This window comes from Branchiostoma belcheri, unplaced genomic scaffold, assembly GCF_001625305.1.
Source record: "Branchiostoma belcheri isolate BF01 breed outbred unplaced genomic scaffold, Haploidv18h27 scaffold85, whole genome shotgun sequence".
NCBI classification, from domain to species: domain Eukaryota; kingdom Metazoa; phylum Chordata; class Leptocardii; order Amphioxiformes; family Branchiostomatidae; genus Branchiostoma; species Branchiostoma belcheri.
Window position 1 is genome coordinate 1292084 of NW_017804520.1, and position 27016 is coordinate 1319099.

The 27016-nt window shown below is 39.7% G+C and overlaps 2 protein-coding genes across 2 annotated transcripts in view; one reads left to right on the top strand and one right to left on the bottom strand.

Moving 5' to 3' along the window:
* The window catches only part of LOC109487075 (lipoma HMGIC fusion partner-like), a 53646-nt gene extending 29541 nt beyond the window's left edge, over positions 1-24105 (top strand). The window contains exons 2-3 of the mRNA XM_019791035.1: positions 3151-3249; positions 23774-24105. Coding sequence (XP_019646594.1) covers positions 3151-3249; positions 23774-23892 — 218 coding nt within the window. The 3' untranslated portion in view covers positions 23893-24105. The remainder of the gene's footprint in view (positions 1-3150; positions 3250-23773) is intronic.
* Positions 24106-24385: 280 nt separating this feature from the next.
* The window catches only part of LOC109487014 (sulfoquinovosidase-like), a 14995-nt gene continuing 12364 nt past the window's right edge, over positions 24386-27016 (bottom strand). The window contains exon 10 of the mRNA XM_019790931.1: positions 24386-24605. Within this exon, the coding sequence (XP_019646490.1) occupies positions 24443-24605 (163 nt within the window). The 3' untranslated portion in view covers positions 24386-24442. The remainder of the gene's footprint in view (positions 24606-27016) is intronic.

Consider the following 27016-nt stretch of genomic DNA (forward strand, 5'->3'; position numbering starts at 1 on the left):
AAAATGACACTATAGAAGGCCATTGATTGTACAATTTACAGAAGCACGCTATTATTGGGAAACTTTTCGAGTGGATCATTTTTATAGGCGTAAATCAGGAGGCTAGACTACAGGACCAACTCCTGCTCCTGATACATTAATCTTTATTTTGAACGGAGAAAATCACCTGCTTAATCTACCCAGTCAAACTGCCATTCAATTTGGCGCCTCAATTCAAAGAGCTTCATTGTTTGAAGCTCTTTGCTCAAATCCACATAAACCCAAAACCCCATTTTTTACCACCCTAGTGTCATGGGTAAAGTTAGGTCCACATGGAATTTCATAATGTTGACAGCTTTTCCCCACGTAAAGTGGAATTTTATGGTCATACCAATCAGGGCCTTTCTTAGAATCTTTGTACCAGATACGAAAACTTGGACATACGCTAGGCTAGCCATTGTACAATCTTCAATGTCAGGGGCTATGTTAGCCCTCTCCCCGGGGTGGATTACTGCAGTTGGGTAGAATACCCTAGGAGCCATATTTTCATCCACAAGGGCTTATATCCATTCCCTTTGAGGTTCACCTTTGACCCTGCAGATCCCCGTATTCTTGGCTGACCTAATTATGCCATCAACTGGGCAGAATCAGTGTGAGGACCCTGACCTCTATGTGACCTCTGTGTTGTTCTGCTCTGTTGCCCCCCTCCCACAAATCTGTCCTCCCTCCCCCAACTCTGACCTTGACATATCCATTAGTCTTGCCTGTTAAATCTCTACTTTCAAGTACGTCATGTGTACCAGCATTGTGACTTGTAACAATATGTAACGTTATATGTAAATAAATACTGGATATACATTATGCATATGAACAAGTTTTTATTCTTATACACTATTACAAAGTTTGTATAAAAGTACATGAATGATAATTGCCTCCTGGAGGCAGCATAGCAGCTCATAACATTCCACCACCTTTTTTGATGGCTGCAGATAATGGAGTCCAATAATCTTGCATGCGCCTGCATCATCGCATATGACCTTGTTGTGATGTGGTGTTATCTTGAATGGGAATCATAATGGTAGCGCATGATTGTCTCACGCCCATAACTTGATGGAGGGATTTGCTCCATCCCATAAGAGTAAGGCTAGAATTTATATGACTCAATGACAGCACTCATACATGCACATTTACTACCAGGAGGGTCTTTGAAGTCATTAAAAATTTAATCCTTCCATTTCCGTTATCATTCATTTCATCATCAGCATCATAATCATCACCTATCATTGTGTTCCATTTGTCAACTAATTTTTCTTTTAAATCAAACAACTGTAGTTAACGTTATAATTCTCCCATTTCAAAGACCAAAATTGTACATCACATTCTCTACTAGACTCTAGTTTGATTAGTACATTGCCTTATTGGTGTAGACACAATACCATAGCTGTATCCCGGTTTCTATAGCAGTATTTCCTTCCCTGGTTGCTACAATATTGCCCCCTCTGGGTTGTGAAGTAGGTTGTTTTCCACTTCATCTCCCTGATAAGATGTGTAATTGACAGGTGCACTAGCTGTGTTTGACAGGTTTAGTCAGTAGCCCTTGTGTAAGGGATGCCAATCAGTCACAGCTACTACTGGTATATTGAATTATAGCTGGGCTCAAAATTTATCTATCTGTACATCATGTAGTGGCAGGCCTCGAAATTAACTTTTCTTCCTATTGTCCCAGCGCTGTCTCAAAAATAAATTTCAATTGTCCCGAAGTGAGGATGAACTGCCCCAACCTGTTTTTTGGGAAGTATTATAATATGACTTCCACAAGTCAACTTTATTTTGCTTATGTTCACTCCCAGGCGCACTATAATTGCAGGCTAAATTTAGTGGTCAGTGGCCATTGGACCACCTTTAATTTCGAGCCCTGAGTGGTGCAAGACCTTGCAGCACCAGTGTTACTTGCAACACTTGTTTCATTTAGTCCATTATAGAAAAACAATGTTTTGAATGTGTTCTATTTCATTTAAGGAATATGCAACTCTGGAAAATGCAACACATTTAGGACCACTTATAATAGGCCATGCATCACTATAGTGTTGCAGTATGTTTTTCCTTCATTAGCCAGTGCAGGTTAGGTGCAGGTAGGCATCAGAAATGCCTGTAGAGCTACAATTTTATCTGCACTATCCTGCATGTGCAGGCAGCATTTCATGCCCTATATGTAATGTTGCATGCCAGGGCTCAGGGGAAGTACCATCTGCATATGCAGGTTAGTGCAGGTAAAATTGGAGCTGTGCGTGTATTTCTACCTTCACCAGTCCATGTACTGTATATAGATTTTGTTATTTGCTGCATTGACTGCTACCACCTGTGAAGTTTAAATGAAGTTGTGGCAATGGTTCTGACGTGAAAACTTCTGTATGATCCATACTTCCAAACTTCTGAGTGGTGCAGGTTAAATTTGTCTGGTGCAGGAAATTTTCAATGTTACCTGCACCAGTCCAGGTATATGCAAAAACAAATTATTTTGAGCCCTGCATGCCAATCAATCCTACTGATGAATATTGAACACTCACTAATAGGGAACACCCTCCGAAGTGGGGCGATCTTTCTACCTGGGACGGCAAATGGAGCAACTGATCGTTACGTTCATTAAGGCACTGGTAGTTCTGGTAATGAGATTTAGAAAGAAGTAATTGGGTAAAGGGAGGGAAAGGTATTAGGTATGAGAAATTGGATTTGAAGAAGGGTAAATCCCATCCAGTACAGAGTCACTGGCAAAAAAGTTCCAAGGGACTTGATTTTGCAGCAGGGGAAAAGAAAGAGCTTGCAGCTTATTAATAGATTTGCGGTGGATGCATGGAGTGCATTACTGAAAGAATATTCTGTATCGCTGGCAGCGTGCTGAAACTGCTAACATAAATCCATTTGTGTAGCAAATATTTTAAGATTTAAAGGACCTCACTTTTCAGATGTGTACTCCCTTTAGATGGGACTTTATTAAAGGCTACACATGCACATACACATTGTATAGTGTTACAAATGTATATGTTTGTATTTTCCTATATTAATTATTATTCCCCCAGTTTATCATAATTATATGTACAAATGTAGAACTCATCTGAGAAAGATGATGATTGTTGGCTGTGACATGCTGACATGTTTTTTTTTTTTCTGCAGCCATCCTGGTAGCAGCAGGTGTGGTGTTGTACCCAAACGGCTGGAGCAGTGTGGAAGTCCAACAGGCTTGTGGCAATCTCTCCAGAGCTTACGCTCTAGGTGAGTTTCTCTTTTTTATGTTTACCAAAGGAAAACATCTTGTTTTTGCTCAGTGTCCTCTTCCTCTTCTTCTCCAAACCAAAAAGCTCAATGACCTCAAACCAGACAGTTGGCGCCATGGAAACTGGTGTTGGGTTACACCATGTTGCAATTTTATAGTAGGAGGGATTTAGACTCCTGTCTGACCATATACAGTACATGTATATGAAAGTGTTCGAGTAAGAATTAACAGGTCAGACCTACGCGAAGGTAAACATTATGTATTTGCTTTGCTTTGCAAACCTTTCTAGTTTACCAGTATCTTTTTAAAAATCTATATTACTGGTAATCTTTATGCAGCATAACAGCAATCACTGTACACCTCAATGAAGACATTGACTTCACATTTAAGTGGCCTTTTTGTATACCATAAGAAGTGCAAAATGGGTCATTTCCCATATTGGGTTATGATATCCATCCATCATAAACTTTGATCTATCACAGTTCCGCATGGCATAATCCTTCAGATTACATCAGTAGATTGTTGTGCTTCTCTGCATCTTTTTGACAGAAATCAATAAAGTTCTGCAATGTAACAAATTAAATGGGTAAGAAAGATGCAGGAAAATTTTTAAATGTCTGTGGTGGTTTTATTTTCATGGTGACCTAAAACCTTTTTCAGCATTTGGGAAAATTTTGGTAAAATGATTTCAGAGGATGTATAAGGCAATCAATCTCTTTTCTTCAACCATTTAAGGTGTGGAAAAGTCATGTTTATTAATTGTTGTTATTTTACCAGAAAACTACCAGATTAGTTTGTATTCATATTACATACATGTACTCCCAAATCCCCAATCCCCAGCACAATCTAGATCACTGTTTGTCCTTGAGATATTGTTTTTCAACTTGATAGCTTTACACTTTCAAATCTCATGCCTTGGTCTACGCAAGGACATTATATGCAGAGTGTATAATGTCCTTGGTCTACTATTTCACCATCAAGTAATAAGATCACTGTCAAATTAACAATGAATTTAATGAACTGATTCTAACTCTTCTAAGGTACAATTTGTCATGATTAACTATTAATTGAAAGTACTTCCAAGTACACATAAATTTTCATTAGTGCATGTTCATAGCCATAGCTTATGCGCCATAATTTATAACTGTCTTAATTTTCTTTTCTGTGTCTTTCCATGTTTGAAACATCATTTTTCTGAACAGAATTATAGGAGTTAGATTCAAGGAAAGACAAAGCCCACTTTTAGAACGGAAAGCCTTTAATTTCATTCCAGTGTCCTTTGGTCTTATCGTCTGTTTTGTTTTTGACAGCTGTGGCAACATCTACAACTCCACAAACAAGCTAACATTTAGCCAGACAGGCTCTAAATATTTATCACATGAAAGAGCTGTCATTAACTCTGCCTTGTGTTGTTTCTCGACCAACAGTTAATTGATTAGAGTGGTGTAATGAAAAATATCAAGAGAGAAATTAGATATCTCTGTGCAAGGATGCAGGGCTTTTACATAAGGACTACCATAACATCGCCGTGAAACAAATTATGTAACAGCAATCTACCATTTGCCAAATTGCTATATGCTTGATAAAAGATAATTAGATTGCCTGTGTGGTTATGATAGCAAGGGTTAAAAAAAAAAAGAAACATTTGCATAACTGAAGGGTGCATTTCCAGTACGATGAGCGGGGTTTGTGATATTGCAGTATATATGTATAGGTCATCTTATGAAAAAGGGTTAATGCAACTGCTGGCACACTCATAATGTAACGTTACATATTTGAGAGATACAAGTATTCAGGAATCATGTAGGGAAGGTTCAGTAATGATTATAGGGACTCAGGGAGAGTGCAATAAATGTGAATGCAGCAAAGATGTTTCATCAGGTTGGTAAGAGACTCTTTTTTCTCTGCAATGTGAACCAGTCAGAATTGCCCTGAGGAAGGTAACAGGCAGTCACCGAAATGTCGGCTAAATAAAACACTTGGCTGAGTCTCTTTATTCAATATGAATGCAGTTTTTTCCATCTCCTCTAGCTTACAATTACTACCGAGGTAATATGCAGAAATGTCTACTGATTTTTTTCTAATTCCAACACCCCCTTGATCATTTCTGTTCTTTCCCCTTAATCAACTCTACTGTAATCTCAGGTTGCCAAGCTAAGGGCTTTGGGAAGGGGAATGATGTTGTGTTGGTCATGGAGGAGGGAGTAAGGAAGAAGCAGAGGGGATTTTAATAGCTCCTTATCTAGACCATCTATTCATAAAAAAACTCCTGACCTTCAATACATGTATTTATTTCAAAGGTCAAGTGTACATCTTCAAGATGTCAAAATCCCTGAAGTATGAAGTAAGACATTGAGAAAGCATCCATAACACTGTACTTGTCAGTGTTAGGATACTTTTGGGATGATGAGAGTTGACTTTATAATAGAAGGTTTGATATTGTGTGTATGCATGCAAGCTTCATGAAAACTTCAAAGAACTGGGCTTCCTGAGAGAAATCACCTTGAAGTTGTGGATTGGGGGCAGCTCGCTTATTGACTTCAGAAAAATTCCATGCGAAGTTCCGGGCCTACAAAGGTGACCTTGCTGGTAAGCTTTGAAAATCTAATTCTTCAGCGACACAAAGGCAGACAGTCACGAAGGAGTTCCTCCATCTCTGCCAAATTACAGAGGCGCTGCCCAGAATTAGAAGTAAGGATGTGCAAAACATGTAAACTAGGAAGGATGAAAAGAGGATGCTGATGTGTTGTTGCCCGTGGCAACACTCCGGTGCCAGCACATCTGAAAGTCCCTTGAATTCTGATATCTGCCATCTTTTCCTTCTTCAGGAATGAAAACGAATTGCAATTTTCCTGGCAAAAAAAGTTCAGGCTATTATACTTTTATAAATGTACCAGTCTTTCTTGTACTTTAACTGTAAAGACCATCAGTCCGTCTTGTTTCAGTAATCAAGCTAACTGGATTGAGATACAATCTCTGCTCCCTTGCCCGGCCATGATAGCGTAGTTCGTGACCAGGTTGTTTAACTTCATTTGGTGCAGAAGATAAGAACGTGTACAGGGCATAATTGGTTTTAGTCAGGTTGTGTCTCTCAGGGTGGATTGGCCCTTATGATCGTGACATTCGTCATGCTGACGCCCACTGATTAACGGTAAGGCTTTAGTAAGTAAATTTTATGGACAACATCATCTCAAGACTCTAAATCTAATGAGATAGTACAAAAAACAAGATGTGCAAATTAAACCAAGATGCCAAAATTTTTTAAAATGTAGACCATAAACATGCAACAAAACAGCCAACAAATCTTTTAGTTTTTAATCCACCTGTTTTCAAAAAGTACAGAAAGTGACACTACATTGTACTAGTGTGGCAACCTAGTATTACTAAGTGTCACTCCTACAACTACAAGTATGCTCAAGGCTACCAAACATTTTCCCATTTCCAGATTTTCTTGTCATGAGCCTGCAAGAGGGAACAAAATTTCTTCTTTTTTTGTTTTAAATTGGGGAAAAATCAATGCACACATGCATGGATGTCATCCATAGAACTTACCTGCTGTGGCCTAATCCTGCCAAGGATGATAACTGAACCTCCATCAAAACCTGGCTGGATCCCTCGTTACGTTTTCCCAGGTCTGCCCGCTTGTAAAATTCCCAGACTAATTTTCTACAACACGGTTAATGTTGCCTCCGGGCCCTCAAAAAGAAAATTACATGTAGGCATTTTAAGCTTAAGGGAGGAAAAGGGAGATTTTTACCACACTAGAAAATCCCCAATTTTTTTAAGTATTCTTTGATATACACGAGACCTCAGGCAACATGTATTTGCACACGAAAGAGATCAATGCTTCAAGAAGTCACGCTGACATCCTTAATGAGCTATATTTCCTCCCGAGCTTCATCTTTAATTTAATTGCACTTTCCGCACACACTTGTCACTGGTTTCAAGACCCTGGAACTAGCAGGCAACTTTTAGAATTACTACCGGTATTTGCTAAATTGACCGCAAAATGTGTGCAACAAGTAAGATATCTCTTATCTTGGTAATGGCTCTTCTGATAAAGGTGGACTCAATTATGATAAGATGTGATATCAAGGCATTTGCTGCCAAATTTCGATCTGTGTGCTGTTTTAAGTTATGATGTGGATAAAGTTGTATCTGATCATAGCAAGGTTTATGTAACTTGATTTCTTGTGGGGGGAGGGGCAGTTTTACCTTTGCCTTTTGGAGCGTGAAGGTAAGGCCACACCAATTTAATTTCTTGGTTAATGGATTTTTCTATAAAAATAATGGAGCGGGTGGGCGAAAAAAAAATAAAAACAGGCCTAAGCATCCTATTATAGCCCCAAATGCTACGACAGGAGCCATGAAGTCAACTCACCAGGCTGGTTCAAAATTTAAACAATGAATTTTGAACTATTTTGAACTTTTAATGATACTACTGCATTGAAAGATGGAATGACTGTTACAAGTAGTAAGAAAATGACTGTTTTCAACTGTTCAGGGCAAAATATGAGCATTTTGCAGTTGATTCAGAATTTTTATTTTTATTTGCAAATCAGAAAAAAATGAAGCGGTGAATCCGTTAACCAAGAAATTAAATTGGTGTGGCCTAAGCTGTGATGTATCGTAACCTGAAGGATCCTTGTCTTGAGGACAGCGGAGGTTACAGAAGGAATCCACGGACAGACATGACAGATAAACTCTTACAGATGGGCCAGGTGAATTCAAGTTGAACAGACATGGGTATGTCACAGGGGTGTCTCTAGCATCCATCCTTTTTTATGGCCATTCGCTGCTTGAAATGGTAAAAAATTTCAGCCTAGCCATTCCTATTTTTTTTTGAGAATAAAAAAATTTATGACATTTTCATCAGCTTATCAATGGACAAAAATTTTCACAAAATTTAAGTTTGCCTGAAATAATGTGGTACAGATAAAAGGCATTTTGGAGTGTAAGCCCAAAATGATACAAAGTTATATATAGTTGCCAGCGTTAGCACTTTTCTGTACACACATGCATATTTGTACGTGTGTGTACATTTATGACGATGACTCTCAAGCACACACTAAACGTCAGGAAAGGGCTAGGAAGTAACCCATGGAACGTCACATCACAGCACTCCCCTATCTCACAGGTCATTAGGCAAAAGAGTAGACTGCACTGATTTGTGCTTGGAACATGACTGCACTTAGAGATAATTGTTTTTCCTAGACCTGACCTGTTTCATTTACCATCAGGCAAATGGAACTTTGTAGCCTCCATCTACCAGACTCTTTGGGCAAGCCTGTGTACTAGTACTAAACCAGGCTGCTGAGTCTCTTTCGTCCTCTCTGCAACAAGGCTACCATTTAACCCCCTGTTATGAGGTTCAATTGTATAGTTCCAACTATAAAGAATGAATTTTGAAGGTACAGTACCTCATTCAAGGTTTAAAATTAGCTGCACCAGACAATTCATATCTGTCAACACTGTCATAGAAAACGATATTTTAATAACTACAGAAGAAGTTTTGGCAATTCTTTATTATTCATTTCACTGGCAATGATGAAAGTATGGTGAGATAAAACAACAATCCACTAACATTTTAGACATGGTGCAGGTAGAGGTCAGAAATACCTGCACAGTTCAAGTTTTACCTGGACTGTAGATGGTATTTCGATCCCTGCTCATTCGATGGTTAATTTGACTGAAGCTTTTAGATGTAAGCTGTCTGCTGCATCTGTAAGAGAGGACTATGCCATCGCAGGGATTTAAAACCTCCCTGCTGCCGAACCAATATAGAATTGGTGCCAAGTTGCTACTTCAGTGTGCTAAAGGTTAAGCTTACTCTCTTTTATGGCTTTCTTGCGCACACACACGCCTGCACGTATATTGATAGCCGTGTCAAACGTTTCTTCTAGTCATCACTATTCTGCAAAGTGAAGTTTCTGATAAGTAGAACCATGGAGGAAGCTTTGTTCACCAGCATTTAGAATAAAAAAGGGGGAAAACTAATAATTTGTGCTTTTATAACAGTTCTATTCAAATTTTTAAAATGTTACAACACATTGCCTTTTCCTGCCTTAGCCCTGTGTCACCCAGGCTACTGAAATGTGAGGTTGTTATCACCCATAATAATATACTAGTACTCAGCGCAGTTTTCCTGAAAGGTTATTCAGCACCAAGGTCAGGGATGGTGACATTCAGTATAAAAACCTTTCCAAAGAGACTGTAGTGTAGGTAATATTTCATATTCTGTTTAGTGTCAGAAACAGTAATGTTAATGTCACCTTCCATAATCCTGCTAGCTACCCTAAGGCTGTCTCATTTATTATTACTATTATTGCTTGGAGGTTAGATCTAATTGCAAGTAAGAAAAACACTTGCCAATGAATAAATGAATAAAAAAAATATGATGGATAATGTGGAATATGTATATAGCTCATCTATTTCAGTCTTCCACTGAGGTGGTTTTTGAAGTGCCCTGCAGGCATACATATATAAACCTAGCATGATTAAGTAGTAAATATAACCAACCTGCATATTAACTTCAGTAGAAATACCAGTAATAGTAAAAGTGCCACAAATCAGTAATAGTAAAAGTGCCACAAATCAGTAGGATACGTAAAATAAAATTGTCAAACTACAATGTATGTAGTACATCACTACATGTACAAGTGATGGGAATGATGAAAAAATTTCTTCATGTAGTTAGTAGTTAGTAGTACAGTACATACATGTACATTGTACATTCAAGACCTTGAGTATAGAACCAGGGGTGTAAAGGTCAAGATCAAGTCAGTGATGATTTAAACTTGTTTCCTCTAAAAGACAAAGATGTGATAGAGCATATCCCACTTCTTATCTTGACTTCACTGTACAAGCATTTAGAGTGCCTCCCCTAGATCACCCCAATGACACCTTCGCTGGAATCAATGGTCCAGGCGTTTTGTTAATGTATTGAGACCCACTGAGGCTAAAGCATATCAGTTTGTCACGCATGATCAGGTATGATAAGATTGGAAAAATCAAAGTGTACTGGAATGGAGGGGCAGGCTAAGTAACCCGAATGAAAGTGTGCTGTGTGTGTGCAGAATGCTTCATTAGTGAAGGAATATAAATGTACATGTATGTGTGGAAGAATTTGAATAGCACTTCAAATAAGATAGATTTTAACGCGATGAGTGGAGATGTATATACTGTAAATCACTTCATATTTGCGGTCTGAGAAAAATGGACATGTTCACGGAACTATATCATATGTTCGCAGTGGTGGCAGGTCGGCGAATTATTTGTTTGCGGTAATAATAAATTTGCTGTACAGAAGCGACCGTGAAAACTGGGAATATTAAGTTATTTACAGTAATTGTTTTTGGCATTCTGTGACTCAGTGTGTGATGTTTCATAACACCTTACTTTCCATTGTGTACGATATGATTTTCCACATAATGATGGTACATTTGCTTTCTACTGCCAAATTTGAGTTTGCCCTGGCACCAAATTTGTCTTCGTCAGCGACAACATCCAATTTCCCAGTCATGTAATTTCCCCTGAGGCTGTGTGTGTAGAGGGTTCTCCTGAAAATACACCTACGTTTGTATGTGAAGCACTTCAAACAAAATTGGAAAAACAAAATAGGCTGGTAATTAATAAGTCAATGTAACAAGATAGATGAGTTTAAATGTGGGTGTCTGAATACATGTATTTCAAATGGTACGTATATTGATATCAAGTATATTAATATTTATATTAATATACTTGAACAATTCATGCTTGACTAGTACTACCTGGTAGAATAGAATGATATAGATAACTTATATGTGGGTGATTCTACAACCTCTTAATTGCTCTCATCCAATGTTTTTCCTGCCATTGAATCATTTAAGAATTGATTATTAATCTCCAAGCAGATGTATAGTATATATCTTAGCATTTTACTTTTTTTTAGGCTTTTCCTACATCTTTCCAGTAATAGTCCATGGTTTTCTCTCTTCATGAACCCCCTCCATAACAAAATGACACGAATAGCCTCGAAAACAAATCCTACATCTGCTTGACTAGCATGTATGCAGACGTATTATATACTATTTAGCAACTTGGACCAGAAACCATTTTCGTGGAACAGTCCAAAATGACCATTAGATAGTAAAAGTTTAAGACCTGAGAGCCTCGTGGACAGACCTAGTGCGTTCAGTTTGTGTAGATGTTAAATACATGTGAGAAATAAGATAACAGCATGTCCAATAATCGCTCTGCCCGCCGGTATTTCTGTACTTAAAGAATCAATAATGTCTTAAAGATTTTGCTGTTTGCACTGTTCCATTGATCGTGTTCTCTGATTGTGTGAGCCCAGCGCACTTGAAAGATCAATGTCAAATACCTTCTCCCTACCTCCCAGTGAATATAATACTTGAAAGGAAGCCCAAATTGCCTTCAGTAAGATTGTTTTGCCACAGCGCCAGTGATGGATGTTATCAGGTAATACTTTCTATATACGATAGCGAGCATCACAAAAGCGATCTATACACATGATGAAGCCCTCGGTGGTTGGGGCATAAGAATAACAGATTGCCAATTTACCACAAAGTCATTTAATTAGACCCTAATTGTCAGACAGAAGACGTAGCATTTATGATAAAATTGGAGAATGCAACTTCCAAAGTTCAAAGGAACATGCAGGATTTGAAAGGATATATTGAAAAATTATGTAAGACATAATGTTATATATGGGTTTATATTTCAACATGGTAACTTTGCACAAATGATAACACCGTAAGTGTAAGACATACATACATGAGTATATATATATCATTGATATAGCCAAAACACTACCGTTATCCTACATGTAATCTAATGCAGGATTGAAACTGCCCCATATTGTCAGGGCCCAGGAGGCTAATGCTAACAGAGGGTATGTCTCTCTATGTTCAAGAAATATTATCAATATACATGTAACCAGAAGTACAATCTTTTCCAGCATCAAAACCACTCTGTATTGGCACAGGAAAACTGTCCATTGTGTCCACTGTACCAGAAACATATTATCGCTATAGCCAGAAGTACATGTACAACCTTTATCGTAATCTTTTCCAGGATTAAAACCACCCAGTATTGGCAGAAGGCTAATAGCAGAAGGCCTTTGCCATCTCAAGCCCACTCTGGGGACGAGTGAGGGCAGTAGGCATCAGATAACCGTCTGTCAGACTATGGGAAATGGAAAATTGGAATGGGTTCTGGCAAGAAAAGATCAGAGGTCAACATTGGATCTCTTCCATTTCTATAGCTGGGGTCAAGTTGAGCTGGGTGATGAAACAGATAATGTGGGTTGCCCGCCTTGTCTTCGTTTGATGATTTAATTCAAGGGGGACATGCACAGAGTTTTGTTGTAACATTTACTTTCTTCTCAAACCTATGACGTACACTAGACATACACCAATATTGGTGTGAAAAAAACATCATACTAGGCGCATGGCATGATGTATGAGACTGGGACTTTACCTGCACCAGAGCAGGTAGGCAGAAAAAAGAATATCGAGTCCTGAATGTGTACAGGTAAACTGACTGATATGCTACATACATGTACATCATTGGAATAACATAACGTTACATGACACGTAACGTTAACTTATGTTATTCCAATCTTCATCACGACATGTTGCAAATACCTGGTACATGATTATGCATGGTAGGATCCACAGTTCAATCTTGGCTGTTATATTATTTCCCCTTGGAATGGCTCCTGTAAGGAAAACCACCTTCCCAAGTTTTTAATAGGAACATCTGGTGCTAAACTTTCTGATTTAGTGCCGGGGACTCCCAACTCAATCTGCGGTGGAATTTACAGGCCTTTTTTATGATGGAAGCTGCGGGCTTACACGTTTACGGAAAAAGCCGTGGGGAGCAAGGGTACAGTAATGAACAAAATGAAAATATACGAAATGCAAACCACATGCTGTCATGTTTGATCTGAGCATGCATCGATTTTCATTTCAATCGCCGTATGTAAGGAACGTCAATTCTCAGAATTCCGCTGTGTACCCTAAGACTGTGACATTTAAACTAGTGGTGAATTTTAAGAGGTCTACAAATGCAGCATCTGTTATCCCTGAGGTATATGCAAATAAATCACTTACTTACTCCTCTCCATCCCTTGCAAGGCATAAGGCTCCTTTTGGCCACCTTCTTTACTTATTGCCCATGGATAATCCCATGGGTCTAGCACCCATGGGATTATTATGTCATGCGTCACAGTTCTTCTCCAAGTCCAATTTACTGCTCTAACGTTGATTATTTAAATTACAGTACTGGTATAAGACTACCATGTACTTCCAGTTACTGCCAACCACCGGTTACAGCCTATTACATGTTCCTACAAATCACCACCCATCAGTAAGTTCCGTATTAAGTACAAGAAGGGATTTAGTAAATGTAGCCATTGAGTTTATCCTTTGATAGCAGCATGTTGCGGTGAATTGTAAAATTGTGGCTTAGCGGTCCAACAAACTGCAAGAATCAAATCCTAAGGTATTGCCTAATACGCATGCATACACATGTACATGCACATACAGATAACAACCAAAATGGTCAGGGCTCAAATACGACCTGCATACTAACTGATACGAGTATAAAGGTTATTGCAGGTAAAACTGAAGCGGTGCAGGTAACGTTACATCATTGCATTTCTGATGTCCACCTACACTAAACTAAAGTATCATGCTGTTAAACAGCAGATTGTAGGTCCTATACTGGGCCCACATGCAAACATTGCTTTTTGATGGACTGAAACATGAACTGATGCAGCACAGCTATGCAGAAGAGAAAGCAATTCTAGCCCTGCCAAACAATCATTTGTAGACAGATAGGATATAGAGGCAGTTTAAGGGTGGCTGCAAATGATGACTGTGCGTGTGGATGTTCGGTGATGTTCTAAGCCATAAAAGTGCCGTAGTTGGTACTTAGAGCAATCTCTCAGCGCTGTTAGCAAAAGGTCCTTGTGCACATTACGCCAGAGTTCTTGGAAAAGAGGACAGGGATTGCAGTTTTATGTTGTGATGAAGGCCCACAGGGTTTAAGGTTTTATAGCATGTCTGTTACCATACATATAGAGTACAGGTAAACCAGTCATCTTGAACTGAGGCGAAGCATGATTCCTTTTCAAGTAGTACGATTTGGCTTCAATGTGGCTCACATTTTCAGCTTACCACATGCACTGGGTCACCCCTACTTTTTTTTTATAAGCCTAATGGGTTCTTTGCATCAGTCTGCGTCAGTCACATATAATGCCTTACTAATGCCTGAAGCTCCCCCAAATATACACTAAATCGCGCTCTTAGCGGCCAGCTGAAGGGTTGCCTCTTGGGGTGGGGGTCATTAACCGAACACTGCCCCATCCGAAAGGTCATACCCTTGGTCTAAATGTCCGTAATGACATCTCCAGCAGTTTTTGAAATGGACAAGTCCAGCTATGCTCCAGGGGAGGTCGGTGTTAATTGGAACCTGCAGCTTGGTTGTCTGACATTTGTAGGACAGCTCAATCTCAAGGTGAAGTTCTCTCCAAGCAGAGGTCAAAGGGAGGCATCATTACATTCTTCTGATTGGCATTCGGTTGTCATGAAAGAGTCAGCTGTCAGAAAATGGTGCCAATCAAAGGGATCTCTCTCTTCAACCTCTGCATGGAGAGTAAAGTTGAACCTGAAATAATTCCAGACTTGGTTCCATCATGCGAACCTTCTGACCCCACTTGGCAGGGTGTCCCCCTTCCACGGATTCCTGCCACCGACCCAGATCGATCGAATATCCGGCGGCGAGGTTGGAGGGAATTCCTCCCAAGTTTTTGGGAAAATAAACGAAGACTGGCTTAGCATACCCACCTGGTTGTCTATGCATACCCACCTGGTGTGTTGTATCCATTTTGGAGATGATATCAACTCACCTGTGTCGTTCAAAAACAGTCAATGTTTGTCTGTAGGTTAAAAGTAAAGAACTGTCAGTGAATCATCAGGTTCAAAAATTTGTCCAACTCTTGTGCCATGCTGAATTCAAGTATGTAATTATATACGGGCCATATATTTCAATTTTGCTTGTAGGTCATGGAGTGACACACCTTGCCTTTCAGAAGGTTGTATATTGTTTGGTGCCTTTTGTTTGTGTGCGGGTATGGGTGTGTTTGTGGACAACATAACTCGAGAAGTTGTGGATAGATCGATATGATATTTGGTGTAGGCAAAGTGAAGGACAGATATGGTCCTCTTAGTGGAACACTATGCAATATACATGTACATGTAATATTAATGTGACAAAAATTAAAGTTACCGACATGTATTTATGACAAGGTTCAGTACATGTACCGGTACTTTCAATCATTTGACATTGTGTCACAAAGATTTTGAAAGAAACAAAATAACTTTTTAATGGAAATTCCTTTTCAGCTTTCTAGAAATAAAAAGATGCAATTCCAGATACCACTATAACAGTATAAGTACACTTAAAAGTGTATAAGTCACTAGTAAGACCTAGTATAGGAGCTTGTTGAGAAATTCCAACTCCCTGGTAACGGTTGTACTTCAAAGCTCTGGGATGTTGCCAGTGGTTTTACAAGCCTGTCAGCTGTACATCAAGTTCCAGAAGAAGTTTGAGTGTCTGCCAAGATGTTTTATTAATCTTTACGGGACATGATTTGATCAGCCTGCGATCCTACCGTAAATTCCCTGCCCCGTCTGTGTCGTGAAGGCCTGGAGGCAAAATGGCAAGTCTGGAGAGCACAGGGCACATTTCATGGATGATTTAAACTAATAGTGTCGTGCCAAAAGTCTTCATCTTTGTCGAGACCTGCTCTTGAGTTTTTGCTTTTATGTCTTTCAGGAGGCAATGTGGAGAGTTGAGAGAGTTATATGCCATGACAGGGTCGCATTGAGTTGCCTTCAACTTTCTTCAGATCTGATCTTGGGTTTTTAGGGCTGTCAGGAGGCAATATGGAAAGTATCTATACTATAGAGAGCACAAGAGCCATTTGGCAGATGGGGAAATGACAAAATGTTTGATTAAGAGATTTACAGTAAGACTGGGTCACGTTGAAAGTCATATACCATCTGGAAACCGGCTCTTGAGTTTTTATGGCTGCCAAGGATGGAATCTGACCTTTAGTGATTGGCATCCAAAGTCAGGTTTACTTTGCGGGAAGGAACATTAACCTGGTTAGTCTGCGGTATGTAACATTGGCTCGCTGCTTGTGGCTAGATGGGGGACATCTGTTGAAGAATTTGATCAAACCCAGAGGTTTATAAAGCTGTACAGCATTATTCCTTAACTTTTTGCCTAGTGGCCTTGTGGTTAGGGTTGTTAACAAAAGGTTCAGCTTCTGGGCTTGAATCCGTAGCGTGGGTCCAGTGTTGTGCCCTTGGGATAGGTACTTTTACGCCAATAAACCTTGACCTTTTCCCTTACACCATGGAAATTATGTAGATAAAATGTCTTTGGTATGTTTTTGCTCTTAAAGGTTTTGTTGTAGAAAGCCCTCTTCTCCTTGACCAAGAAATCAAGGCACAGACTTGTGGGGGCCTGATTGGTCTTTAGCTTTAGCTTGCAGGTGTGTTTCATATCTACACCTGTAAAACACCTGTGCACAGGTAGGTAAAGAGAACGAGAAGAAAAAAACAGATGTCCCAGACAAAGGAACACAAAAGTAAGGTGATTTTTCATCACCTGAGCGTGTCGCGGTTACGGATTGAACTGACAGAGTTGCTTTCTAAGTTCTGTAGAAGTGAATTATTGTGTGCCACACATGTTCCATGTCTTTATAAAAGTCATGGTACAAACAACTAGAGAGGTGCTGACATCCTGGGTCTAAGGTAACAGCTAATTGCTACTAGACTTTGACCTAATTCATTCTCAACAAGATAACGTCCTCAAAATATATTTTCCTGGATACCCGTGGGTAACATTCACAATTTTTTAACAAAACTGGTTCTTCATTTAACATTTCACAGTTTGTAACAACCCATACACAAATAGCGTAGTAGACAAAATTCAACATACTACACTGTACCTGGAATGGTTTAGATTAGGTGCAGGTAAACCTTCACAACTTGCCTACATATTCATGTAGGTACAGTTTTAATTTATAAAACCTTTTGTCCAATCTGAGTTGATGGGCTTTCCATACAGACCCAGCTTCTGCATTTTCATCAAGTCTCCCGGACCACCTACCTTGAACTCCATGTTTGCCTGTTTCTAGTCTTTTGCCACCTACTTCAGAGGTTTAGTACTAATTGTTACAAACATTTGTTCACTCTGCTTTCAAAGGGTTTTTCTGGATTTCTGTACCATGGTGCTGTAACAAATTGAATAAAAATGCTGAATAGCTCTATTCTTTCTAAATCTCTCAGAATCTGTATCTGGAATTTTTTTGTCAGAGAAAAGTATCATGTCTTCTCTTCCGGCACTTGATGACCCAAATGACCAAAGTTTGGTAAATCACAGATCTTGAGACCACCCAAACGACTTCTCTGGAACACTGTAATCCCAAGTGTTTCCTTTTTAAGTACCCAGGGTTATCCCTGTTTTCTACACCTGCACTTTGGCTGACCTCAATCCTACAAACTGTTATTGAAAGGACTTAGGTGGACCACTGAGCACAGTACACACAAAACTGGGAGGCTCCAAATGTCAAAACAGTTTCATTATATACAGTAGAGTCTAACTTGTCCATATAGTAACTGACCACTTCATGCACAGACTTGAAGAAAATGGTCTCAGTAGACATGTGGCCAGTGCAGATTCCATGTGGAAAATAATCTAAGGGAGTCCACCAAAAAGTGGCAATATTAGCCAGATAATAGTCATGCATACAGGTTTGACTGTATAAGTGCACTACTTTAGGAAGTTTCAATCCCCCCATGAAGTAAATCCACTTGGTATGACCCTGAGATGGAACACGTGGTGGCGGCGGCCCTTTGGTCCTGAAGCGCCAACATGCATGCGACAGGACAACCTACGGGCGAACACAGAAAACACTTGCACAAACAGCTCCGGTTTCATCCGCTGTTTGTTTGGGGGAAAAGCAAACCAGCTTCGGAAAGGAAAGTCAAGTCTAAGAAAGCACACAAGTCCCACAAAGGAAAACAAGTTTGATTCTAGGAGGAAGGTTTAAGTCAGATATGCCCTTTTTAACCACCAGAGCATGCTAAGTATTGGAGTTGTGTGTCTTTGCATGTATTCTGCAGATATACACCAGTGAACAGAAGGGATTCAAGTGTAAAATCCATAAATCCTGTAAAGAAATCAACTTATTCACCAAAGCAGAAATTTGAAGATTGATTGATGACCTTTTTCCAATTTAGATAATATATGTACTTTCAGTAGTATGCATGTTATATATCTTTATTGGGTGTGATTTAACATAAACCGTTAATTTGCTGTGGAATTCAATCACAGCACCTAAAGAAGGAATGTAAGCTTTCATAATTAAAATGTGGTGTGATCTCAAAGATTGCTGATTTCTTAGTCATCCTGAACTATTGATCAGTTTGATATCTAATGTTATATGTCCAGATTTTATCATATAATCTGTGTATAACCATGTGTCAGCAAAACGTTTGCTGTCCTGCATGGTCTTTCCTTTGGCAGGTGTTCTCTGTGACTTCTGTATTGGTTTTGTGAGCCAGTTTAACTAGCCAAGTCCCAATAAAACATAAATATTGACAGGATTGTTTGATCTAAGACTGGCATGGTCCAGCACACTTGAGGAAGGACACCTGCATCTTGTGTTGGGCAAGAAATGGGGAAGAAAACAAAGAAAATGTAAAGATATATAGATTATAGAAAGTGCTGTCTTTGAACAAGCTTCCATTTATGATTGAAAGAACACAAACTTTTGCTATAACCTCCAGAAGTTATTTCTTAAATGCCTACTAGTATTTACAGTCAGTGTGATATACTGAGACACTCTTTCATCACTCTACACTAGTCTGTTGGCTGAAAATTTCAGTCAAACAATTTTTCAAACCATTTTCAAGAATGTATAGTTATGATGGACCCTCTTAATGGTCTTCTTGTGAGGACTATACCTACGGTATCACTCCCAACATCTGCTTGGAGACTAACTTTTTGCCTGTGGCCAGACAAACAAACAAAGTCTAGTCCAAGTCTGTTGGAGTAACAGATCCCATGAGAGAGGGCCTGTAGCCACTGACCTGTAGTGTCATGGGTTGGCTGTTATGTCATGGGAACATGGCAATGTCTAAGGCTGGGTGCCTCAGGCGTCGCCCAGGTCAAGGGTCATGAGAAGAACAGATGAAACGCTTCCCATTAGGGCTGACTACTAGATACTGCAAAAGTCAAGTGCAAGTCCAAAATACTGAGACTGTACCTAGATAAAATTGCACTCAGGCATAAGTACTAATATTTTGTGACTGAAAAGGTGCAATTCTACCCACAAAGGTGCAATTTTGGTACTGGAAAAGACATGAATGTATGGGCATTGAAATCAGCACCATCTTTGAGTTTTAGCCGAGACCCTTTCGAGATGGGGTTCTTTGCATGAGATAAAGGATGACCGTTCTGTTTGCTAGCTGTTTCTGTCATCGTTGAAGTTAAAAGTCACGATATACATGTACTTGAATCATTCAGGATCAGGTACAGGTTTGGACCAGCAACCCCTGTACCTATAGTACCTTACTCTCGCTGGTTGGGGTAGCGACATAAAAAGAGACGCATATAGAAAGGTAACGATCTTCCCCCATCAACCTCTGCTTGGACAGTATAGTACCTGTGTGCGGGGACAGGTAATGTCATGATCATGTACGCTGCCCTTCCCATGGTTCAGCGGGGTGACAAAAGACGGCAGGAAATGGCAGGAAGTGTGTACGTTATGGTCTGTCAGGCGGCACGTTTGTTGGGACGCAAACTTCCTCTTGTACAATGTAAGTTACAACTGCAAAAATCAACAACAAATACTTCAAGTTCCTCCTGTTGTGTCTGTTGAAATACACTTGCTTCATGTATTGACTGACTAATGGGGGCCTGCATGCCCTGTTTTGTAAGGCGTAATCCGTAGGCAGCCTCCCCCAAAATCAAAGAAATTCGTAAAAATACATTAGGCGTAAACGGTAAAGTCGTAATCAGCTCTGAGGCTTTAATGTACCGGTAATTCGTAATCGGCGGCAATAATTTTGCATAATTTGTAATCACTAATCCCCCCCCCCCCGTGTACACTATATGACATCCAGTAGATTTCTAGCGGGGACCAATCATAGGGCTGCTGACGCGTCACCGACTAGCGGCTATTAGCACCTTGTTTCATGTAAATGCCATGAACTCAACCCGAGCGCGTATATTGTTTCTTGTTTACATCAGTACTAAGTACATGTACTAGTACTTCCACAATCAGTTAGTAAAGTCATACCTTAGTAAAATCTACTTTGATGAACGAATCAAAACGGGACTGTAGACATTAAGTTTTACACATTCAAATGTGGCTGCACTAGCGCTAATGGAGCGACCACTACGTACGGGAAGGAACGGATCTTAGCGAAGCCGAGATTTGTGAACCAAACCCAACCCATCGAAGACGGGCCGCCAAACATAAAAATGGAGGGAAATGACAGACAACAAGCCAACAAAGACAACATCACCAGACCAACAAGTGGGGTCGTGTGGCGCAGTCGGTAGCGCGTTCGGCTCACACCTGAGAGGTTGCGGGTTCGAACCCTGCCCATGTCACCGATCTTGTGCCCTTGGGAAAGGCACTTTACACGACTTTCCTCAAGTTCACTCAGGTGTAAATGAGTACCTAGCTTCGGCTAAGGAGCGTCCCTCGGATAGGACGTTAAATGGAGGTCCCGTGTTTGGGAGAGCCACACCCCACGCACGTTAAAGAACCCACCACACTTATCGAAAAGAGTAGGGGACCTTCCCGGTGTGAGTGGTTCAAACCTTACAGTCTGGTCTCGGGGTTGACATCTTTGAAGAGGTGATAGTCACCTGTTATGTCAATCCTTCCACAAATGTGGCAAATCGTCATAAATAAATAAATACAACAAACTTGGAAAACACCACTTCAAGCGCTAACGTTGTAAGAACTGTGGAACCTCAAACTAGTATGTTTGCGTCAGCGGAAAGGCTATAGAACCTATGCATCTTGCTTGTTGCTGTCAACTTACCCGTTAAAGATTGAACCGATACATGTACGTACTATAACTTGCCATACCCGGCCAAAGACGACTACATTACTGTTACTCTTTATTTTGTGCTGTATAATGTATATGCGTTACATTACTAGTATCTATCATTGTCATTTCTGTGAATTCCTTAAAACATCTACTGTTAGTTTGTGTAACATTACGTAGTGCTACAATCTGCGTAAAAAGTGGGCTTCATTACGTGTTATCTGCTAAGTCTTATTGGTATTGAAAACTATTTTTTTTGTGCCGTTCTTCTACAAACAGCCAGCAGAATTATGAAGATACTCGTTCTCAATGCACATGCTGCAAACTAAAGTAATGGCAGTCCTACGAAAATTCTGTTTGTAATGTATAAGCGCTTTATGTCGACGTACAATGGGTGTGAAGTACATGTTTTCGCCCATCGTGTGCCACCGGCTCGGTGGTAATTGGCTACTTTACAAGTGAAAGAACCGCGCCCGTGGGCCTTGATAAATTATTCAAATTATTCAGCAGCCCTCTGATTGGTCCCCGCTAGAAATTTACTGGATGTCATTCAGTGACGAGAATGCAAGCCCTCACTAATGCCAACGCGAGTGTTCTACCCACTAGTTTTGTTGTAGCACAGGGAGAGCCCAACCTGTGACACTACAATATCCCAAATCTTCGTTCTTCAAGGAGTATCTTCAAAGCATTTTTGTGATGGGCTTAAAAGGAAAATATTAAGAAGTGGTGGTGGTAAAGTTTTTTTTTTATTACAGTGCAAATATGTAGAACGATTATTTGGAGTCCAGGTGAATGGATGGTAAGTCAATCCATGTAGTCACCAAATCTAATCCTTTGCCCCATCTGTACAAAGCGGTTAAAGTACAGTCATAATCTTTTGAGGCTGACTGACAGTGAAAGAGCAGTTCCAGCAAGCCAAAGTGTGAGCACTGAGCAATAACCCATAGCAAACCATCATATAAACCTGGGATAAAAATGAGCCCTTCCCAGAAAATTGCACCTAGGCTTTATTGCAATATTTCCATCAACGTCCTCCCTGTGTTATTGCATCTACATCCCAGGGGGAGAGATCCCATTGCACCCGTCTTTATTCCTATTTTGTAGGAACTTTTCCTGTCTTCGCTAGCTCTATCCAGTGTCATAGGTCAACGACCTTTACCCTCCCCACTAGTGGAGACCAATCAGGGGATGAGAAAACTTCTGAAGCTCAAATACGAATCTCGACAGTAGCTCTGAGCAGGAATCTCTAGGGTGAGATTTGGGAGGTGCAGAAAAGGTCAGGAGTTGCTGTCCACCCATTCTGCAGTGTCAAGGGAGGATGTGTCTTTCATTCACAGTACAAATGCATACTCTACATGTACTACACAATGTACCTTATAGCGTAATTACCTTCGCCAAGAAGGTTATGTTGTCAGAGGCGTTCGTGTATTTCACAAATGAATTAAGTGTAAAGCCAAGATAGCCTGCCTTTCTGAGTATAGCCTTAACGGCAAGGAAACCAGTGGGGAAAATGCTAAGATAGAATCAGCAACAAATTACAAACTTACAGTAATAAGTAAAACAGAAAAATTAACAAAAACCTAACTTTTCACGGAGGTATAAGATCTTTGCTTTCTTGTTGAAGATTTGTGGCCTCCTTATATATAGTAGTGCAGTGTAGTTTTCAAGTAAAAGGTAAAGCATGAAAGTTACGACAAGCTCCACTGACAACGAAGCTGTGGAGATCTGATAACGGCAGGCCAGTCAATATATCACAACCCACCCAATGTCTTCATAAATGAAGTCTGCTATCTCTCGCTCCTTGCTTCAGAGAGCAAAGATTACAACTTATAGAGAAACACGCTGACCATAAATCATCTTGCCAATAACCAAGGCCCGATGTCTTCATGCACCGTGATAAGCCTTCCTGACTTGGTGCCCTGGAATAGCATCCATCACCAAAGAAAGCACAGCAATCTTACTTCCTTTCTTTGCTCTAGTGCTCATCTAGATCTAGGTCAGATTGCACTTGCTGATGCCCATCTGTGTTAGGATATACTTTTTGATTCAGGAGACTTTTGAGAGTAGAATGTTATAATAGAATGAAGCAAGGCCACTGAACCAGCATCCTTCAGAATTATGAAAGATTACAATTTCCAAGAGGTCACCGTCAAAAACCTGAAAATGAAACCACCAAAAATTGTCAGGATTTACAGCACATTTTTACAAACTTTTTCGGATTTAGTATTATAGCTGTGTCTGTCATTTCCTTGTATTAATGTTATATCAGTGTTTTGTTATTGTTTTTTTTTTCTCAGAAGCACATAAAATGTTCCCAGACTGTGTTTTGTGTTACCTTGTATTAATATCGATTCTTTGTTGTTTTTTCCCACCTCAGGCACGTGTAAAATGTCGTGGTCGTACTACATCACGATTGGCGGGAGCCTGCTCACCTTCCTGTGCAGCGGTCTGTCCTACAACGCCGCCAGGACGAAAAACGTCCACTACGGAATATAGGAACACACCACCAAGACTTCCACACACCCTGGCATAGCAGAGGCACAGCTGAATGAAAAGTCTGGATGGATCACATTTGAGTTATCAAAATCAGCACGACAAACTGATTGGATCATACATTTGTACACTTGTTGAAGCCATTTTTGTACATCCTCTCACAAGTTTTCGGTGTCATGCGTATAGTACTCATAGGAGCTCAAAGTAAAGAAAATATGAAAAACATTTACTGCAGATTTCTGAAGGCAATCGGTCGACATGTGAGTAGACGATGTGTAAATCTGTCTTGAAATTGTCCTACATATCCCAAAAAGGCTCCATAATTAACTTAGATGGCAAATGGCCATAACATCACCAATAGAATTAGTTGTCTTTTATACATGTATTTGCCATCATCTTAACTTTTGAAAAAGGACTCTCTACATATGTTTATTGTGTGATTCTATCAGTTGTCGTGCTGATTTTATGACTGGAACCATGGAGGTAGAAAATGCTGGAACTAAGAGTAAACTGTAATGGAGTCCACTGGACAGTTCCTATACAAGACTGTGAATCATCCTCCCTTGTGAGATGTTTCTGAAGTCACCCTACATGCTCCTGACAGGAGAGAGAGGAAAGATGGGAAAATGTTGGACACTAAACACTGAAAAACCGTGTGGAAGAAAATGCTGTAAGAGGACCGACATGGCAAGGACAAACAGTGGAAACAACTCACTGGTCAGGGCCACGAGTGGTTCAAGTGGAAGTGGACTTAAATTTGATGGTGAAAAAACCCAAAGGGATCAACTATAATAGAGACGTTACTTGTTATCCATATGCGCCATTGTACCGTGCATACAAGACTGTGATATTGCCAGTTAACATTGTTAATTGTAGCCTTTGTGGTTGCAGGTGCCATTTAAAAGCGTGGACATTGGTTTCTTACAACCATGCTGTCACATACACCTCAGAGCCAAGGATAAAGTAGTCTCTACCAGACTCCTTGGGTCGCTTGAAAAAATAGATATCATCCAAATATGCTGAATAACTAGAGTTAACCGTCCATGAAGGTACATATTCACAACCCTCCATGAAAAGCCAACTCCTGTGGAAAATTGTTTACATGACTATTTTTGGCCAGTTTCTAGTGTTTTGTCAGCAACCCAAAGAGTCTAGTAGAGACTAGATAAGAACAATGCTGGGCAGGTCGGATATCATATATTGGTAAAGCTTGTGCTGTATTGTAGGGGTACATGGATAGTAATGTGTTATTCATGTCTGTGGACTTATGGGAAAATAAGCTGGTTCACAGTTTGAACTGTACATGCACAGTATGATGCATTGTGGGTAATAATGATGATAAAGATGATAAGCCAGGGGCCGTCACCTTTGACCTCACACATGCACAGTTCAAACTATGAGCCTTCTTATAAGTTACAGGGATGTTTTGTACTGCGAAGCCACATGTGCTTGTGCGACTATAATATTGTTAGTTTTGTCATGTTAGATATTTTTTTGACCATTTATTGTCGCATATCTCGGCACTGTACGACTATAATATAATATATAGCCCTCATGTAGATAAATATTACCAAGTCTTGAAACATTGTTATTTTTTACAATGTTGAATTAGTTTTGGTGTACAGTGCTTAATTGTGGTTGATACTTAATATACAATATACAAGTAAAGTACATGTCTGGCTATTTAATATTGTTACCTGTTCTATATGTTTGTACAGTACAATACTATATAATTGATGTCTTGTGAGACTGAAATTCAGGAGTTGGGAAATGTTGAATACCCAGGAACTATTTTATATGTACACTGTACCTGTACCTGTACTTTCAAAATGTTGTTACATTGTATCAGCTGCAGCTAAAGGTGTCAGTTAACCCCCAGCCTGCTAAGGTAGCCATGTTTTACCAAATTTGTAGACAGCAGGAAGAAGGTTAACAAACTTGAGGAAAGAAATGAATTAACCTCTAAGCTGTCAATGCTGAGTAGACCTAGGTTTTATGATTGGCCCTTGGGCGGTTAAGATGTTGAAAGGAGTTGTTGTGAAACTGACAATGCTGAAATTTATACTGTATACACAAACACATTAAATGTTGTAAACATGAAATTTATGGTCTCTGTTTTTGTGGGGTTTTTTTTTGGAAGTGACATCCACTGTAAGGCACCTTTATTTTCCCCCTTTAGAAGCGTAGGTTGTCTTGTGTGCTTCAAATGACTTTCCTTTCTTTCTTTCTGACTAGAAAAAGTTACGATATTCCTCCCACCATCTGCTTGGATATTAAGAGCAAATGTCTGTAAGGATCAAACAATGGTGGCAGGGGTCAAAAAATCGATTTGGCTCAAATTTTGCACAGTGATAGTACTTGGCCCACAACCCCTCAAAATAGCTTTCTTTCTGCTCCACACCGATCGTTGCCATGGTAACGGGCCAAACATGTTTTGGGGCCATTTTCCCTGATTTGGGCATGTCAAAAACATGAAAATTACCAAAGTTTAGGACGCGATTACAAACAAATGCTTGAATATATCGGAAAGACAAAAACTGTGCTGAAATCACCAACTTATCTGCTTTTCTAAAATAGCTTTAAACTTTTCCAGAGGTCCGTTTAAAGGGCCTGGGCATCCCTAAGACAATACAGTGTTTTTGGTTGTGAAATATCCCTATTTCTGCCCATTTTTGAAGCGCTGTAACTCCAAAGATGGTGATTTTTTTTCTTTCATATTGAAATCACAGATACATAATCATATGTGCTATAAAATGCATGTTTGCAAAGTTTGGCCAATTGTTTGGTTCTCACGTGGTTGTCCTCTGAAGTAGGTCATATTTTACATTTCAAGAAAAATACCAAATTTTGTCATATTTAAGATGCAATATATACAATATGAAAGCAGAAATCTAATAATGCTTTGCACAATATGTAACCCTATTGATTGTCTATCAAATGCATTATTGTGGAGTTTGGAGTCTTGTTTTGTTGTTGTGTACTTGTCCCTGAAAGTAGGCCATATTTTCGACATGTGGTAAAATTAACATTTTCCAGTCTTCCAGGCTCTATAACTGACAAAGTGGAGTATCATTGGAACTCAATATTTGTAGGGTATTACATACATGTATTGGGTATGGAATGAATT